The sequence below is a fragment of the Stigmatopora argus genome, chromosome 3 (genome assembly GCF_051989625.1).
Source record: "Stigmatopora argus isolate UIUO_Sarg chromosome 3, RoL_Sarg_1.0, whole genome shotgun sequence".
NCBI lineage: Eukaryota > Metazoa > Chordata > Actinopteri > Syngnathiformes > Syngnathidae > Stigmatopora > Stigmatopora argus.
Window position 1 is genome coordinate 1,647,148 of NC_135389.1, and position 17,862 is coordinate 1,665,009.

The window sequence follows — 17,862 nt, forward strand, 5'->3', positions numbered from 1 at the left end:
TCCTGGCCGGCCGGGTTGGCTGTTTGCCCCGCCTCCACCCTCACGTTTACTATCGATGGGCTGTTTGCTGTTGTATTCCCTTCAAAATATTCCGAAAATGATGCACACAAATGTCCTCACAATAAGATAACGCACGACCACTTGCCAACGAGAAGTAATCTTGAATTAGCGATCGCTCTGCCAATGGGAGCTAACAGGCTAAGGGGGGGAAAAACACTGAAAAAATGCAACGCTCCGCCCAGTGCTCGCAGAGACATTACAATGAGGGAGTTGCGACCAGAGATATTACACGAGGAGTTTTGGGGGAGAGAGCCAGTGCCCCTGATGTTCTTATGAGCAGCCAACGAGAAGAAATATATACTACTCGTATTTGCGATCGCTCCAGCATTCGCGCTGAGTGACGGAAACAAACACTGAAAAAAATGCAACGCTCCGCCCAGTGCTCGTAGATAGATGTTTACACGAAAGAGATGCGGCAAAAAAGACAGAGCGCTACAATGATAAACAGCCTCTCATGTCTTGGCCACCTGGCTTTCTCGTATCTCGAAATTTTTCTCGTATCTAGAGATAATTATTTGCTCGAAATTTTACTCGTATCTCGAAATACTCATATCTCGAAATGCTCGTATGTCGAGGTACTACTGTATACTAAAATTAGACGGATTTCGCGTAGGGGAGAGAGAGGGGGACAGAGAGAGACTTTTTGTACGGCAACGCGCTCCTAACATAACATAAACAAATTTAAATGAACTTGGACTACGATGCAGACACTCAAAAATAAGTTTAATCTAACCTTACATTAAACTTAATTCTAATTTTGTTTTACATTTTTATACCTTTATTCTCCCGGGTTGGCTCTTTTTGCCCTGCCTCCACCCTAACTTTCAGATGCAACCTATCGAGGGTTGTTTGCTTTTGTCTTCCTTTCAAAATATTCCGAAAATGATGTACACGAATGTCCTCACTATGATAACGCACGACCACTCCCCAACTTGCCCGGGAAGTAGTACTCCTCTCGTATTAGCGAACAAGCTCCGCCATTCGCACTGACAAACAGGAAAAAAAACACTGAAAAAATGCAACGCTCCGCCCAGTGCTCGTAGAAACATTACACGAGGGAGTTGCGACCGGAAAGGCATTGCCCATAATGTTCTATATATTTAATAGATAAATATTTTCTCAAGAATTTTACTAGAATCTCAAATTGCTCATATGTCGAGGTATTACTGTGCGGTAATAACGACGGTCTACCGCCGTCAATGGCACCCGGACGTCTGATTCATGTTGACTGTTGCGTTATATATCCACTTGATGGAGCTCTAATAACAGAAATAGCATCTGCACCTCAGTCAAAATGAATCGGACGTCTACCGCCGTCAATGGCATCTTATTGATAATGTGTTTAATTAGGGACAATAATAGTATAAAAGAGGCAAGTTTGTCTATACCAGGGGTGGGCAAACTTTTTGACTTGCGGGCCAGAATGGATACTAAAATTTGACAGCATTTGGACACGCAATGTAATTTATCAAACCTGGGGTTTGAAATGTAAGAAAAAAGACACAATTGAAGGTGAAAAATTTATTTTCAAATTTACTTTCAACATTAAGAACATATTATTATTCAACAAAAGAAAGCAGTCTTTAAATTGAGTGATGAGCGGCATGTTGTTCTCCAAGTTACACTCCAACAAAGGTCTAGACTAGTGCGCCATCTATCGGGGAAACGAGGGTATTGCAGGGCAAAGGCAAATGAATGAGGTCATTGATTTTTACTACAATTTGGACAACGTCGGCGGGCCGGATTAAAAAGCCTATATGGCCCGCGGGCCGTAATTTGAAAAACATGTACACACACGCCAATACGAGCGAATCCGGGAGCTAGCGAGCGAATCTGGCGACGAATAACATGTACACACACGCCAATAATATGCAACTTATTGATAATTTGGAGATCGAGCGAATCCGGAAGCGAGCGAGCAAATCCGGCGACGAATTGTCCATTCGATGAAATGTCCGGCGGCGAATCCGTCGACCAAACGTCCGTCGACCAAACGTCCGGGGACCAAGTGTCCGGCGACGAAACGTCCAGGTACCGCCTGGTGCAGGTCTACAATTTTGTCTCTGGTGTCATTTCTACAGGTTTTTGGTCTTGGCCATAGTGGAGTTTGGAGTGTGAGAGACAGAGGTTGTGGACCAGCCTGGTAAGCGCCGACAGCTCTTCCATCTTATCTCATGATGGAATGGTTGGTAAAAACATTAAAGTAAAAAGTATAAAGTACAAAGTAAAGTAAAAATGAATGTATTAAGAAATATTAAAATGTAATAAAAAAAAGATAGAAAGGCTGTAAAACACGAAAAACAAATAAGAGTGGACGGAGCGACTGCCACTGGCTGCCGCTTGACGGCGCCATCTTGGAAATATATATACAAATATATATATATACAAATATATATATATATATATATATATATATATATATATATATATATATATATATATATATATATATATATATATATATATATATATATATATATATATACACATGTATACAGACGCTCCCCTACTTATGAACATACGACTTATGAACAACGGTACATACGAACATGTCTGCAAATTGTGTTTATGTCGAAAATGTTAGTAAGTTCGATTTTGTATTTTTTTCCCCGAGTAGTGCTTCTTTCCGCCGCTAATACCGACGCCTGGCGCTGTGAGGGCTCAGCTCACCCAGCATCTACCTTCTTCTGTCCAATTCGTTGCAGAAGTGCGTGAACGTATCTCCAGTGCGCAAAGAACCTTTTTCATTTGTATCATTAAATATCTCGTGCATCCATTATTGAATATGGTTGGTAAAAAGCGAAAGGCTTCTATTGAGGGAGTTGCAAGGAAGAGGCAAGCCATTTCATTTGAAACGAGTGGCAATAATAACGAAGCTTGATGCGCGTGAGAGTGGTGAGCGTTGCACGGGCATACAACTTGAATCGTTCGACCGTCAGTACCATTTATAAACGGAAAGATCGAGCAGCAGGACCCAAATATTGAACGTTGCACAAAGTTTGCAAATCAATTGAATGATGCCATACAGTGCTACTGCATCATTTATGATGAAAAAAAGAAGAAAACTGTGCAATCGTCGTTAGATCGCTTCTTTCGGCCAGTTTCTAATACATAAATCTCTCTCTATACAGTACTGTTCATATTCTCTCCATTTTATTAAATGTTTTTTTTCAGTACAAACCAATGTGTTACTTATACAAGCCTTAAACATACAAATGCATTTATATAAACCTTCAATATACTTATATAGGCCTTAAACATAAATTATAATACAAAATATAGCACTGAATCAACTTACAAACAAATTCAACTTATGAACAATCGCTCGGAACCTAACTCGTTCGTAAGTAGGGGAGCGTCTGTATATACATATATATGTGTATATATATAAATGTGTATATATATATATATATATATATATATATATATATATATATATATATATATATATATATATATCCCTCTTACACTATGAAAAGTAAATGAAAAACCTGCAGAAATGTTCTAATCAACTGAAGACATTACCATTGGCAAGCAAATGTATTCAGCCTCACAAAAAGAAACTGTAAATTTACCTCACATATGGCCATTTACAAAAAATAAAATCAAGTTGGATAAACTTGTAAATACACCGGTATTTACAAGGCATTAAAAAAAAGAAAGAAAATGCCAAGTATAATTCACTTGGATCTTTTGGTGGGTCGGGTCAGTGTTGTCCTGCATCTCACATAATATTCAATTATAATCAACTGTTGTGTTAATTCTCTGTGTTAGCCTCTATTGCTAACATTTTAAAAACACATTTCGTCATCATCCTCTTCTTCTCCTGAGCGTAGGTCTGGAACTAATGTTCATCTTGCAACAGTGGCCCTGTCTCTGTGGTGGTTGGGTGGTGTAATTGCAGTTTAAAATTATCAATTTTTTATCTAAAGTTTTTGATATTATTGTTGACAAAATTATTTCAGGATAATTAGCGCTGTCATTTTATCGCCCAGCTCTACTTGTTCCCTTGTAACTGCAATCACTTCAACTCAGAAATATAAAATGTAACAATATAGTGGACCAACAAAACTTGTGACTTTCTTTTTATTATATTGTAATAATCATAATAGAACTTAATCACAGTTACGCATCAGAAAGTAAAAACTCATCAGCTTCATTAAAATTGTATAACTATATGATTTAAATCCAATCATTCCCCCACCTTATTAGCACCATTGTCACTTAATAACCCCCTTTTTCAACTTGCTGTATTTTATTTTGAAATGGAAGGAATCATAAGGCAAGTGAAATCGGTCAGGATTTTCATCCTAAGAAAGTCCAAAAAAACACCAGAATTCCTGTCAGACATTTGCTCTAGTAGCTGTTGGCCAGTTCCTGTTCACAGTTCGTTATGCTTCCAACCAGAAACCAAATCAGTTGGTCGTTCTCCTGGCCACCAATTTTGCTAGACTCCCCCATCTGTCGAGAGAATGTTTGAGTGTCTGTAAATCGGAGTGGAACTCGACAGACTCATGCACCTCATCATTAACATTTGTGTGAATATCCCCCAGTCCCGACAAACTGACCTAAAAAACACCATTCTCTGTTATAAACGAATCAGTCAAAACATAGACTTTGTCCTTGTTTTTTAAAGCATGAGGACGGTCGAACATGTTGATTAAGGCTGGGTTTACCATGAAGCCAGCCGGCAGCATTCCCACACAGTTCATCTTTGAATAAGAATGTCCCCGAAGGCATTGTCTTTAAAAAAATTTGCTCCGGGAGATAACCATTATCTTAAGTTATGTTAGGAAACTCTTCTCCCACGTACCGTGTCACGGCTGGCGCCTGGTCGTGGGGCAGACCTCACTCGAGGGGGCGCACCCACATCGCTGGATCGCCGGCCGAATATTCGTCATTCTTCTTTTATGGTGAAACTCTTCTTTGGCGCTGAGCGCCATCCAATTCAGCGCTGAAGAAGAAGCGGGGCGGTGTTTCTGAATTTTTCCTCTATTAGTACACAACATTTATTCTTACTGTGATTGTGATAGCAACCTTAGTTTATATCGCCTACAGAGCTATGGCAACCCAGATAATGATAATGAACAATCCCATGATTGGCCGATGGTGGCAGACGGGACAGCCATTGTAAACATAGAATCAAAACAATAACTTTTTGTGGTCCCAAATCATCTTTTGAATGGAAAAATCTTGGATTACCCATTGAAAAATTTAATAGAAAATCCCTGATAACAATTGCTCAGGATGGGGGCGGAACAAAATTAGCCACGCAATATTGATTCTATGAACAATTGTCACCAATATATGCACATCTTACTCATTCCTTTTTGAATCTCTAAAAATATCCCCCTTTACATGCTCAGGAATGCCAATACAGTAATCCCTCAAATATCGTGGCTTCAACTTTCATGGTTTCACTACACATATTTTTTCCTGGGGGATTTTTTTTTGTAAGTTCATAAAAACGTGAAAGTCCACGCTGAAACTCGCAAGCGGAAGCCACTCCCCTGTCCTCCGCTTGCCACTAGAACTCAGCACAGAAGTAAAAAAAATCATAAAGATGTGAAAATCCACACTGAAAATCGTAAGCGGAAGCCACTCCACTGTCCTCCGCTTGCTACTAGAACTCAGCACTGAAGTAAAAAAAACATTTTTTTTAAATAGGTGTGACCTAGCGGTTTTTCGTTTATCGAGGCCATGTCTGGTCTACATTAACCGTGATAATCGAGGGATTATTGTAAGTCACTTTCAAAATTACATCGAGTTGATCGTTAAATTAAGTGTTCAGTTAACCACCAATATCAACAGAACATTGTCATTGTTGAGCTGTACGTTTACATAAAAAGACAAATTTTGTTGCTATGTCTGGTGAAATTAAAAGATCAACTAAATTCTCAATGCACGCTTTATGGATGTGGAAGTAAACCAGAGTACTCGTAAAAAATAAGTAGAACATACAAACTCCACAAAGAAAAGATTGCCTGGGAGTTTGCCTGTCGCTTGGGTGAAATTTGAAGAATGGTGATATTTGAAGAATGGTGAAATTTGAAGAATGATTCAAATGTGTGACTGGCTTAACCCCACAATGCCTTGCCAGGACCTAGTGGACTCTGATGCACTGCTTGATGAAGAAGATTTCAAGAAGCCAGACCCAGTGTCTCTTCAAGCCCCCACCTGTGGGGAAGGAGCAACGAAGAAGAAGAAAGCCTGCAAGAACTGGTAACTTTTTAGCAAAACAAAGTGGTTATTGGCTGGCAGTCTTCTTAACGTAATCAACAAGTGAGTGCTATTAGCTTACTGTGCTTCTCAATTACAGTGATCTGTCGTTTATCTCGGTCAAAGGGGACCAGACCGAAAGGTGAAAGAAAACCAAAATTAATAAATACAGTGGTGCTCAAAAGTTTACATACACTTGTAAAGAACATAATGTGATGGCTGTCTTGATTTTCCAATTATTTCTACAACTCTCAGATTTTTTTCTCTGATATTTTGATTGGAACAGATCCTTCTTTGTCACAAAAAGCATTCATTAAGTTTGGTTCGTTTATGATTTCATTAGGGGTAAACTGAAAGTGTGACCAAAACTCCAGGGTCAAAAATATACATAAAGCAACATAAGAGCAATTTTGGAGCCTTAGAAAGTTGTGACAATGGCATGCGCTACATAGCATGGCCTCTTAACTTCTTGTGGGTGATCATGAGTGATTACAGCTGGTTACTTCTGTGAGGCCATTTACAAAGAGCTGATTGGATAAAAAAAAACCACTACAATGGGGAAGTCAGAAGAGCTCAGCACATACCTGTAAAAGAGAATCACTGACTTCAACAAGTCAGGAACTCACCTAGGGCCATTTCTAAGCAGCTGCTGATTTTAAGAACAACAGTACAAACAATTTTTTGTAAGTATAAGGTGCATGGCACTCTTTTGTCACTGCCACGACCAGGAAAAAAACGGAAGATGTCACCTTTTGCTGAGAGAAAACTGCTCAGGATGGTGAAGAGTCAATCCAGGAGCACCAAAAAGCAGATCTTTTAGAACACAGGTGTCAGTATCCAGTGTTTTGCATCGCCATGGACTGAGAGTCCGACATGCAAGAAGGAAGCCCTTGCTCAAAAAGTAGCACCTTAAAGCTTGACTAAAGTTTACTGATGATCACATGTACATAGATAAGACCTTTTTGGATTGGATTGGACAACTTTATTCATCCCGTATTCGGGAAATTTCATTGTGACAGTTGGACAATTGGAACGAAAAAGGCACCTCTGACATCATAAGCACTTCCTAACCGAGTCGAGGTGAAGCGACAAGAGGATGATTAGACAGAACAACAAAGCAAAAGCACAAAGTACAAAGCAAATCAAAGTAAATATGTAATATAATATAATCGGACATAGGCTTTGTCATCATCATTGACTCGACCAAAAGCCTAATTGTCATTATACCCAGAAAGTGCGTATGACGAAATCACCAAATCAAATCACTAAGACAGAAAAGCAGCAAAAATGCAAAATGAGCAAGAGTGGACGGAGCTACCGCGACCGGCTGCCACTTGAACGGCGCCATCTTGGTTGCGGTAGCAAAGACTGATACAGACTCAAAAAGACGTTGTAAAGTTGGACAAAAACTTGAACCACACACAGGAAGTCTTCCACAAGATGGGGAACTTCTGCAGACTGTGACCGAGGTAGAGAAGCGTTGCTTCTTCTCCCGGCACTTTTGTCCAGCTCCGAATTTCCAGCGATATTGAGGTGTTGCTCCTTCTGCTGTATATTGTAACAGCTAGTCCCATATGAATGCCAGCGTAGGCATGGCTGAATGGTTCCAAAAAAAGAAGTAGCGGAAAGAAGCCAGGCTAACAGAACAAGGAAAGTTGTAAAAACATTAAAGTAAAAAGTATAATGTACAAAGTGAAGTAAAAAGGAATTTATTAAGAAATATTAAAATTTAATTGAAAAAAGAGAAGGGCTGTAAAACATGAAAAACAAAAGAGTGGACAGAGCTACTGCCACTGGCTGCCGCGTGAACGGCGCCATCTTGGGATTTTCTGAGGAAAGTTCTGTGGTCAGACGAAACAAAAAGAGCTCTTTGACCACAATGCCCAGCAATATGTTTAGAGGAGAAAAGACGTGGCCTTTAACCCCAATAACACCATGCCTACCATAAGCAACGTGGTGGTAGCATTATGCTGTGGGCCTGTTTTGCTCCCAATGAAATTGGTGCTTTACAGAGAGTCAATGAAAAAGAAGGATAAACTTCAAAAACCTAAAGTCATCAGCCTGAACGTTGGGTCTTGGGCGTAGTTTGTGTTCCAACAGGGCAATGACACCAAACACACATCAAAAGTGGTCATGGAATGGCTAAATCAGGCTAGAATTAAGGTTTCAGAAAGGCCCAAAGTCCTGACTTAAACCCCATGTGGACAATGCTGAGGAAACAAGTCCATGTCAAAAAGCCAACAAATTTAACTTAACTGCACCAATTCTGTCAAGAGGAGTGGTCAAAGATTCAGCCAGAAGCTTGTGGATGATTCCGCTTTTATTATCGCCCAGAAAATGATAGCGCCAAAAACAGCCATTGAGATCACCACAAAGAAGGCCAATTCTTCACACTTGCCGAAGGTCTTATCCCACCAGTCTGTCCATGCGGACAATTCCACTCCAGAATGCCTCTTCATATTCTGGTTCAGTGTCTGCAGGCCTTCTTCGGCTCTGGTTAGGGACCATTGGGTGACGTGTCGTTGGGAATCAAGATGCAACATTGATCTCCAAACATTGCACACACGCCCCTTTGCTCTGCCAGAAGCATATCAACCGCTTTGCGGTCTTGGAAAGCCATGAGACTGGTGGCTGCCAGCTGTTCCTTCATTCCTACAAATCCCTGCTCTATAATTTTCAAGTTTTTGGACATTGTAATGGATGTCATATATCATATTTGGAAAGCCATGAGACTGGTGGCTGCCAGCTGTTCCTTCATTGCTACAAATCCCTGCTCTATAATTTACAAGTTTTTGGACATTGTAATGGATGTCATATATCATATCCATATTTTATTTGGAGTAACCCAAAGAAAAATAGACTCCCAACATGCTGCAATTTGTTCAGCCAACCAATATCTGGTATGCCTCTTGGGATACAAATTGGATCAATGTAAGTCAGAACGACATCCCTCGATTAGGCTTAACGCCGTCGAGACAGGCCAGCCGTTGCACCGAAATTCTGAGCCGCCAATTGTATCTTCTCGACTGTAGGTGGAAAAAGAGATACTGGTAAGAGCAGTGAAACCAAAGCACATAGTCCTGTTTCTTTTTGACAGGAGTTATATACCGTATTTTCACACCTATAGGGCGCACTTGAGTCTAAAATTTTCTCTAAAATGTTCGATACTCCCAATCAGTCAGTGCGCCTTGTTTGGCACTAAAATCAATTTTTGTATAGCCCTGACTGCTTGAGTGACTGGTTTTATTTCTTGCTGGCACGCTACTTATTGCAATCAAACCAGCGGACGTTCACCCTAAAAAAACAGCCTCCCCACGCATTCCAAGCATTACGGTAAATCCATTCAAAACATCCCATGGGAGTGGCAAGGCATTTGATTTCCGTGTGCTCACAGCGCTTTTAACCCCCCAAAACACTCAAATACTCAAAGAAACACCACATTAGAGCTATACAGAGGAAATGCCTGACGTGAATGGCACCAGAATGCGGGTGTGAACGCTTGGAAAATGGACTGAAGCCGAACATAGTAGTTCGGGCAGGCAGCGTCGCACGAGTTACGTGACAATTTGGAATGAATTGTCGATGCCGATATAACAGCGAGGAGAATCAAAGGCTTGGGAGTTATGCATGTCGCGAGTTACAACGGAAAATATACCCGCAACTGAGACTGCGCCCTATCAGGCGGTGCAATTAATAGGTGTGAAAATACGGTATGCAAATTCACTATTTTTTCACCAGTGAACATGTTATATCTCACCAGTAAACCCGTTATATTCACCTCAGTTAACATTCAGAAACAAACGAATAAATTTTTATTTCTTAATAGAATTGAACCCAACAACTCCCCCTGTTCGCAAGGATTAATATTTTAAGCCTGGCTATATAACTGTGCCCTTTACAGCAATTAAACCACATAACGTTAAAATACATACTAATCAAGGACTCCAAATTCATTCAATAATATGCATCGCGTTACACATTAAACCAGGTGTTTGCAACATAAATACCCCACTCTAGCAGCTTTTTGCAAGAATTTAATGTTACATTGTCTTTGTAGTTTGTTTATAATCTCCTATAAACCTTTCTTAATGTTTTTCCAAGAGTTAAAAATAAAAATCTCCTTAAACTTCTATCAATTATCCACTTCAACATCAAAAGATGAAAACAATTACAAAAACAATTTACTGTTCATTTCAGACATTAATTGCCAGGCCAATTTAGTTGCGTCCATATCAAATCAATTGGGATAAATGTAAAAGTGTTAACAAAAGCAAACCAAATCCAAAGTTAGTTCTGGTGAACTTCAAAAGACGCGAAAAAGAAAAAAACAACATATGAAATTAAGTTAAGGTAGCCTACTTCACTAATCAGAATTCTGGGGGGAAAATCAAATAAAACAAAATTCAACTTAGCCCCCAGAAACCTGTCTTTATAAACTTTTGAATTGAAAATCATGACAAACATGATTTAAACAGAAAACAATACCTTAATATTCATGGCCCAATTGTTCCTTAAAAGTTATTATTAACAAAATATTTGCGGCGCACCATATAGCTGCTGCTAATTGTAAAGTCCACTCATTTCAAATAGGCATTCATTCCATATCTCCAAATGTCACTACTTTCTACAATAGTTAAGTCCAATTTAGCATAATAAAAACAACGGTTTACGTTCACAAAAATTGTTTAATCTTTGGTGATTTATCAATTACATTTTGTTATGGTTGATCTTCCATGGTATTGATGAGATGTGGGACTCTCCGAACATTCAAAATCACACATAAAATTATTCATTTTCCTCCTAGATTTAGAAATCTTAGCAAATGACTCTTCTCTTTATATCACTATTGAATTTGCAAGACTGATTTTGTCAACACATTTTCCAAAATTACACTTTAAGGATATACTCAATTCATAGATCAAACCAAATGTCCCCACGTGGGTAGTGAATTAAGTTCAATAACCAATTCGAACTTGAAAATCTACAGGAACTCATCCACCCAAGCCAAAATCTGGCCATTAATGACCCAGGCAAAGACTCAATTTGCATGGCAGAGCACTGTGGGATGAAAAACAAGGCACTAATTCCATTTAAAACATTTTCCCCTTTTTTTGTCTAAATAAATCCTACATTAAAATGTATTAGTGCCAGTGGTGGACCGTCAGGTCCTTCAAGGCCTTCTCTGCTGGCCTAAAAAAAAAATTAATCACAGACCGATGTTAATTATGTTTTGACCATGAATACTTATTAAATAATTCCAAATTGTCTGTCAGCTTCCTTTCATTGCTTTTCCCCTGGTTGCGCTGCTTCCAGATGTGTGTTTTCATATTTAAGCATCTAACCAATCACATTTCAGCCATTATTTGTTGCCAGGGTCAGAAATCTCCCTTGAGGCCTTCACAATCAGTTCTGCAGGCTCTGCTGCATAAAACAAGCGTCGATAAAACTGTTGCTTCAACCAATCAGATTTCGAGTTGGCGACACCAAGGCCTTCTCACAGGCGTAGGGATACATCATCACTTTCACCAACTATGATTGGCTAGTTATACTGTGGACTACCCAGAGCTACCAAACTGTATCTGGAGCGAACTGCACAAGCAAATATATTGTTGTGTTGATTTAATAGCGGTTTTGTCAACCTGCAATTGCTGAAGGAGGAGAAGAGATGGATTTGCTTGCAGATTTACTGTCAAAACCATTTTCAAGACGGTCTTTTCAAGAAAAGCTGGATATCATTAAGAAAGGTCGGACAACTCCAAAGTAAGCAAGCCTGTCACAACCGGGAACGAACATTTTAAGCACTAAATCGAATAAAATCTTATGCCAGAAATACAAGAGGACAGGCTCGACTTTCAGCATTAGCTTCGATGGCGATAGAAAAGGAGGAATGAAAGGAGGATGGCTTTTGTGTACAGATGAGTAAAATATGGCTATATTCCTAAATAATATTTCAATTGTATGAGGTTATTATTGATGCTTTTTTGTGTGTCGCAGCTGTAGCTGCAGTAAAGGTTTTATAGCCATAAAATAGTTTTTGAGGGTTGGGTTGATTCAGATATAGAATTGAAGGTGTCGCTTTGAAATTCACGGCCCGCCGCTGATTAGTTCTTAGTATATTTATATAAATTCATAATAATTTTGATAATAGACTCTTGGGCTTTTGTCAAAGTACAGTGGTACCTCGACATACAATCTTAATCCGTTCCGGGACTGTCTGAGATCGTATGACGAGATTCTCGTAACTCGAGCGGACGTTTCCCATTGAAATGAATGGGAAACAAATTAATTCGTTCCAACCCACTGAAAAAACACCAATAACAGGATATTGGATTGGAAAAAATGTGTTATTTCTTCTAATTCCCCATCTATTAACAAAGTAACACATAACTAGTGTTTTAATAGTAATAAAATGTGTTTAATCTAACAAAAATTGGGCAGATTTCGCCGACGGGAGACAGACACGTTTGGGGGTGTGGGTTCGTTTTTTTTTTTCCACGACAACGCACTCGTAAACGGAACAAACAAATTTAAATTAACTTGGATTAATATATACAGACACTCAAACATACGTTTAATGTAACTTTACACAAAACTGAATTCTAATTTTGTTCTAATCTTTTGTTACCTTCGTTTTCCGGGTTGGCGGTTTGCCACGCCTCCACCCTCACGTTCGCTATCGATGGGCTGTTTGCTGTTGTACTACGTATTCCCTTTAAAATATTCCGAAAATGATTCACACAAATGTCCTGACAATAGGATAACCCTCGACCACTTGCCAACGAGAAATAGTCTTGTAGTAAATTTTAGCGATCGCTCCGCTGCTCATAAAGACCGGCTCGCAACTCCCTTGTCGTAATGGCTCTGGTTGCAACCGCTTTGACCGGCGCCTATGAGAGAGAGTTGCGACCAGAAATATTACAAAGAGGGAATTGCGAGCCAGTGCCGCTGATGTTCTTAGGAGCAGCGAACGAGAAGTAATATAATACTCCTCATATTAGATAATAAAAATAACAGGAAATGCAACAGCTCAGCTTACCCACGTATTGATTGTGGGTAATGAAGTTTCATTCTGAGAAAGAGTCCCATTGCCTATCGGCGTTGTGTGCACGAGTATACTTCATTACCCAGAAAGCCCTCTTTTTGCCCGCGCATGCGCGTTGTGCGTTTCCTGGTCGATGCTTAGGAAAAACTCGTCTGAATTAATCATTCAGTGCTCGTAGATATTGTTATACACGAAAGATATGCAAAAAAGGCTTGGTCGCATCACGAAATTTTGATCGCATGACGGGCGAATTATTCGATCGAAATTTCCGTCGTAAGACGAGAATATTGTGTGACGAGCGGTCGTATGACGAGGTACCACTGTATCCCGATATCATACCATTTATTCCTATATTTTAAATTTGTGAGCTGGCAAATTAGTTGACTATATTTTCACACTTTACACAGGCTCAAAAACCCTTCTTACATTATTTTTTCTAAATATTTACCTTATCTGATTGAAACAATTATACCAGTTTCTAAACATATGACTTGTTGCAACCGCAAGTGTATTAAGTTAAAGTTATTAATTATCCATCTCTTAAGTCATTCAGCGATCAATTCTTATATTATTAACTCGATTGTAATCTTTTAACGTAGCAAGTTTAATTTGTCCTATTCATGGTAGTAGACCATTACAGACGCTCCCCTACTTACGAACATACGACTTACGAACATGTCTGCAAATTGCGTTTATGTCGAAAAATGTTCGTAAGTCCGATTTTGTATTTTTTTCCGAGTAGTGCTTCTTTCCGCCGCTAATACCGACGTCTGGCGCTGTGAGGGCTCAGCTCACCCAGCATCTACCTTCTGTCCAATTCGTTGCAATGCGGAAGTGCGTGAACGTATCTCCAGGGCGCAAAGAACCTTTTTCATTTGTATCATTAAATATCTCGTGCATCCATTATTGAATATGGTTGGTAAAAAGCAAAAGGCTTCTATTGAGGGAGTTGCAAGGAAGAGGCAAGCCATTTCATTTGAAACGAGTGTCAATAATAACGAATCTTGATGCGCGTGAGAGTGGTGAGCGTTGCACGGGCATACAACTTGAATCGTTCGACCGTCAGTACCATTTATAAACAGGAAGATCGAGCAGCAGGACCCAAATATTGAACGTTGCACAAAGTTTGCAAATCAATTGAATGATGCCATACAGTGCTAACGCATCATTTATGATGAAAAAAAGAAGAAAACTGTGCAATCGTCGTTAGATCGCTTCTTTCGGCCAGTTTCTAATACATAAATCTCTATACAGTACTGTACATATTCTCTCCATTTTATTAAATGTTTTCTTCAGTACAAACCAATGCGTGTTACTTATACAAGCCTTAAACATACAAATGCACTTATATAAACCTTCAATATACTTATATATAAATTATAATACAAAATATAGCACTGAATCAACTTACAAACAAATTAAACTTATGAACAATCGCTTGGAACCTAACTCGTTCGTAAGTAGGGGAGCGTCTGTACTTTTGTTCGTTTTTTTCCCACGACAACGCACTCGTAAACGGAACAAACTAATTTAAATTAACTTGGATGAATATATACAGACACTCAAACATACGTTTAATGTAACTTTACACAAAACTGAATTCTAATTTTGTTGTAATCTTTTGTTACCTTCGTTTTCCGGGTTGGCGGTTTGCCACGCCTCTGCCCTCACGTTCGCTATCGATGGACTGTTTGCTGTTGTATTGCCTTCAAAATATTCCCAAAATGATGCACACAAATGTCCTCACAATAGGATAACGCACGACCACTTGCCAACGAGAAATAGTCTTTAAGGAACGATCGCGAGACCTTCTTTCCTGAGAAAGAATAACAGGAAATGACATTGCTGAGCTTCCCACGTATTGATTGTGGGTAATGAAGTTTTATTCTGAGAAAGGTTGCCATTGCCTATGGGTGTTGTGTGCAGGAGTATACTTCATTACCCAGAAAGCCCTCTTTTTGCATGCGCGTTGTGCGTTTCCTGGTCCTAGGAGGAACTCGTCTGAATTAATCGTTCCGTGCTCGTAAATATTGTTATACACGAAATATATGCAAAAAAAATGCCATGGCCACCTGGCTTGGTCGCATCACGAAATTTTGACCGCATCACGGGCGAATTATTCGATCGAAATTTCCCCCGTAAGACGAGCATTTTGTATGACGAGCGGTCGTATGACGAGGTACCACTGTGTTAGTATATACGTAGGTCAATATAGTGTATCCTGTTCGAGTTTTACCCATTCTATTAATTCTTACAGTTGTGGTCAAAAGTTTACATACACCTGTGAAGAACATAATGTCAAGGCTCTCTTGAGTTTCCAGTTATTTCTACAACTCTGGTTTTTCTCTGATAGAGTGATTGGAACAAAAAACATTTGTGAAATTTGGTTCATTTATGACTATTATGGGTGAACAGAAAAAAAGTGATCAAATCTGCTGGGTCAAAAATATACATACAGCAGCGCTAATATTTGGTAACATGTCCCTTGGCCATTTTCACTTCAATTAGGCGATTTTGGTAGCCATCCACAAGCTTCTGGTTGAATCTTTGACCACTCCTCTTAACAGAATTGGTGCAGTTCAATTAAATGTGATGGCTTTCTAACATGGACTTGTTTCTTCAGCATTGTCCACAAGTTCTCAATGGGGTTTAAGTCAGGACTTTGGGAAGGCCATTCGAAAACCTAAATTCTAGCCCAAGGGTGGGCAAACTTTTCAGCCCGGGGGCCACATTGACTTTAAAAATTTGACAGGCAGGCCGGGTCAGCACAAGATACAATACATATAAAAAACTGCATCCTTTAACAGTATATATGAAACATAAAGAGAAAAAAGGACTAAATTATGAACATACTCATCACTCATCTGGGATTTATTGGATTGGATAACTTTATTCATCCCGTATTCGGGAAATTTCATTGTGACATTTGCAGGGTGCTTTCTTGGTTTTCATCAGACTAAAGGTCTGTTCACACACACCTGTAGAGCCAAATAACACCAGAATCCTCTGTGCCATCTTCTGGATGTTTGGAAATTTGGCTGCACTTAATGAAGTCTAAAACTCAGAGACTTTCAGGGAGTTGAACTTGCCACATTGGAGATCAATCAGTTCCAACTGCAACTCCTGTGGAAGCGTTTCCGGGTCTTGTGAGAAAGGACATGACACCAGCTGTCAATTTTTCCAAAATCACAAAACCGACGGCAGAATTGCTCATGCAGGTCATCCAATGATTTCCTGTATTTTTTCACATGCTGGGGCCTCTTTTAACGCAACCAGTGTGGGGAAATGAGAAAATGACTTGTCTGATATTTGCTTGAAAAATAAAACCAGCTTGGTTTTGAAGGTGGAAGGTTTGCTTGCAATTCATGCACAAACTGTTTTTTCTCTTGTAGCTTCACATTCAGCTCGTTCGTGTGTCAGGATGTCTACAGTAAAAGTTAAATGTTCAGAAATGTGTATTCTCAAGTAGCTCCCACACACATTTACATACTTTTACTAGGCTAGTGCGCCATCTATCGGGAAAATGAGGGTATTGGATTGGATAACTTTATTCATGCGGTATTCAGGAAATTTCATTGTGACAGTAGCAGAGGGTGATTAGACAGAATAACGAAGCAAAAGCACAAAGTACAAAGCAAATCAAAGTAAATGGGATCATTAAGAATCACCAATTCAGATCATTAAGACAGAAAAGCAGCAAAAACACAAAACGAGCAAGAGTGGACGGAGCTACCGCCGCCGGCTGCCACTTTAACGGTGCCATCTTGGTTGCGGTAGCTAAATGGATACAGACTCAAAAAGACGTAAAGTTGGACAAAAACTGGAACCACACACAGGAAGTCTTCCACAAGATGGGGAACTTCTGCAGACTGTGACCGAGGTAGAGAATATGCAGAGTCACTCTTCCAAGCTCATCCGCACAGTTCCTCAGTAGTCTGAAGCTGAAGACAACAGCAGCAGAGCAGGACTCCGCTTCCGGCCTGGTAAGCGCCGACAGCTCTTCCATCTTATCCCATGATGGAATGGTTGGTCAGAAGTGTTGCTTCTTCTCCCGGCACTTTTGTCCGGCTCCGAATTTCCAGCGGGATTAAGGTGTTGCTCCTTCTGCTGCGTATTGTAACAGCTTGTCCCTTGTGTGTGACAGCGTAGGCATGGCTGATGGTTCCAAAAAAGAAGTGGCAGAAAGAAGCCAGGCTAACAGAACAAAGAAAGTTGTAAAAACATTAAAGTAAAAAGTATAAAGTACAAAGTAAAGTAAAAAGGAATGTATTAAGAAATATTAAAATGTAATTAAAAAAAGATAGAGGGGCTGTAAAACACGAAAGACAAATAAGAGTGGACAGAGATACTGCCACTGGCTTCCGCGTGATGGCGCCATCTTGGGAAAAATTGTAATAATTTGGACAACGTCGGCGGGCCGGATTAAAAGGCCTAACGGGCCGTAGTTTGCCCATGTCTGTTCTAGCCTGATTTAGCCATTCAATTTTTGATGTGTTTGTTTGGGGTCATTGTCCTGTTGGAACACCCAACTGCGCCCAAGA

At 39.7% G+C, this 17,862-nt stretch overlaps 1 protein-coding gene across 4 annotated transcripts in view; it reads left to right on the forward strand.

Annotated features, from left to right (window-relative positions):
- Nucleotides 1–17,862, forward strand: part of ciapin1 (cytokine induced apoptosis inhibitor 1) — an 89,010-nt gene that overhangs the window by 39,729 nt on the left and 31,419 nt on the right. For all 4 annotated transcript variants that reach the window (XM_077595462.1, XM_077595463.1, XM_077595460.1 and 1 more), the window contains exon 7: nt 6,161–6,282. In XM_077595462.1, coding sequence (XP_077451588.1) covers nt 6,161–6,282 — 122 coding nt within the window. The remainder of the gene's footprint in view (nt 1–6,160; nt 6,283–17,862) is intronic.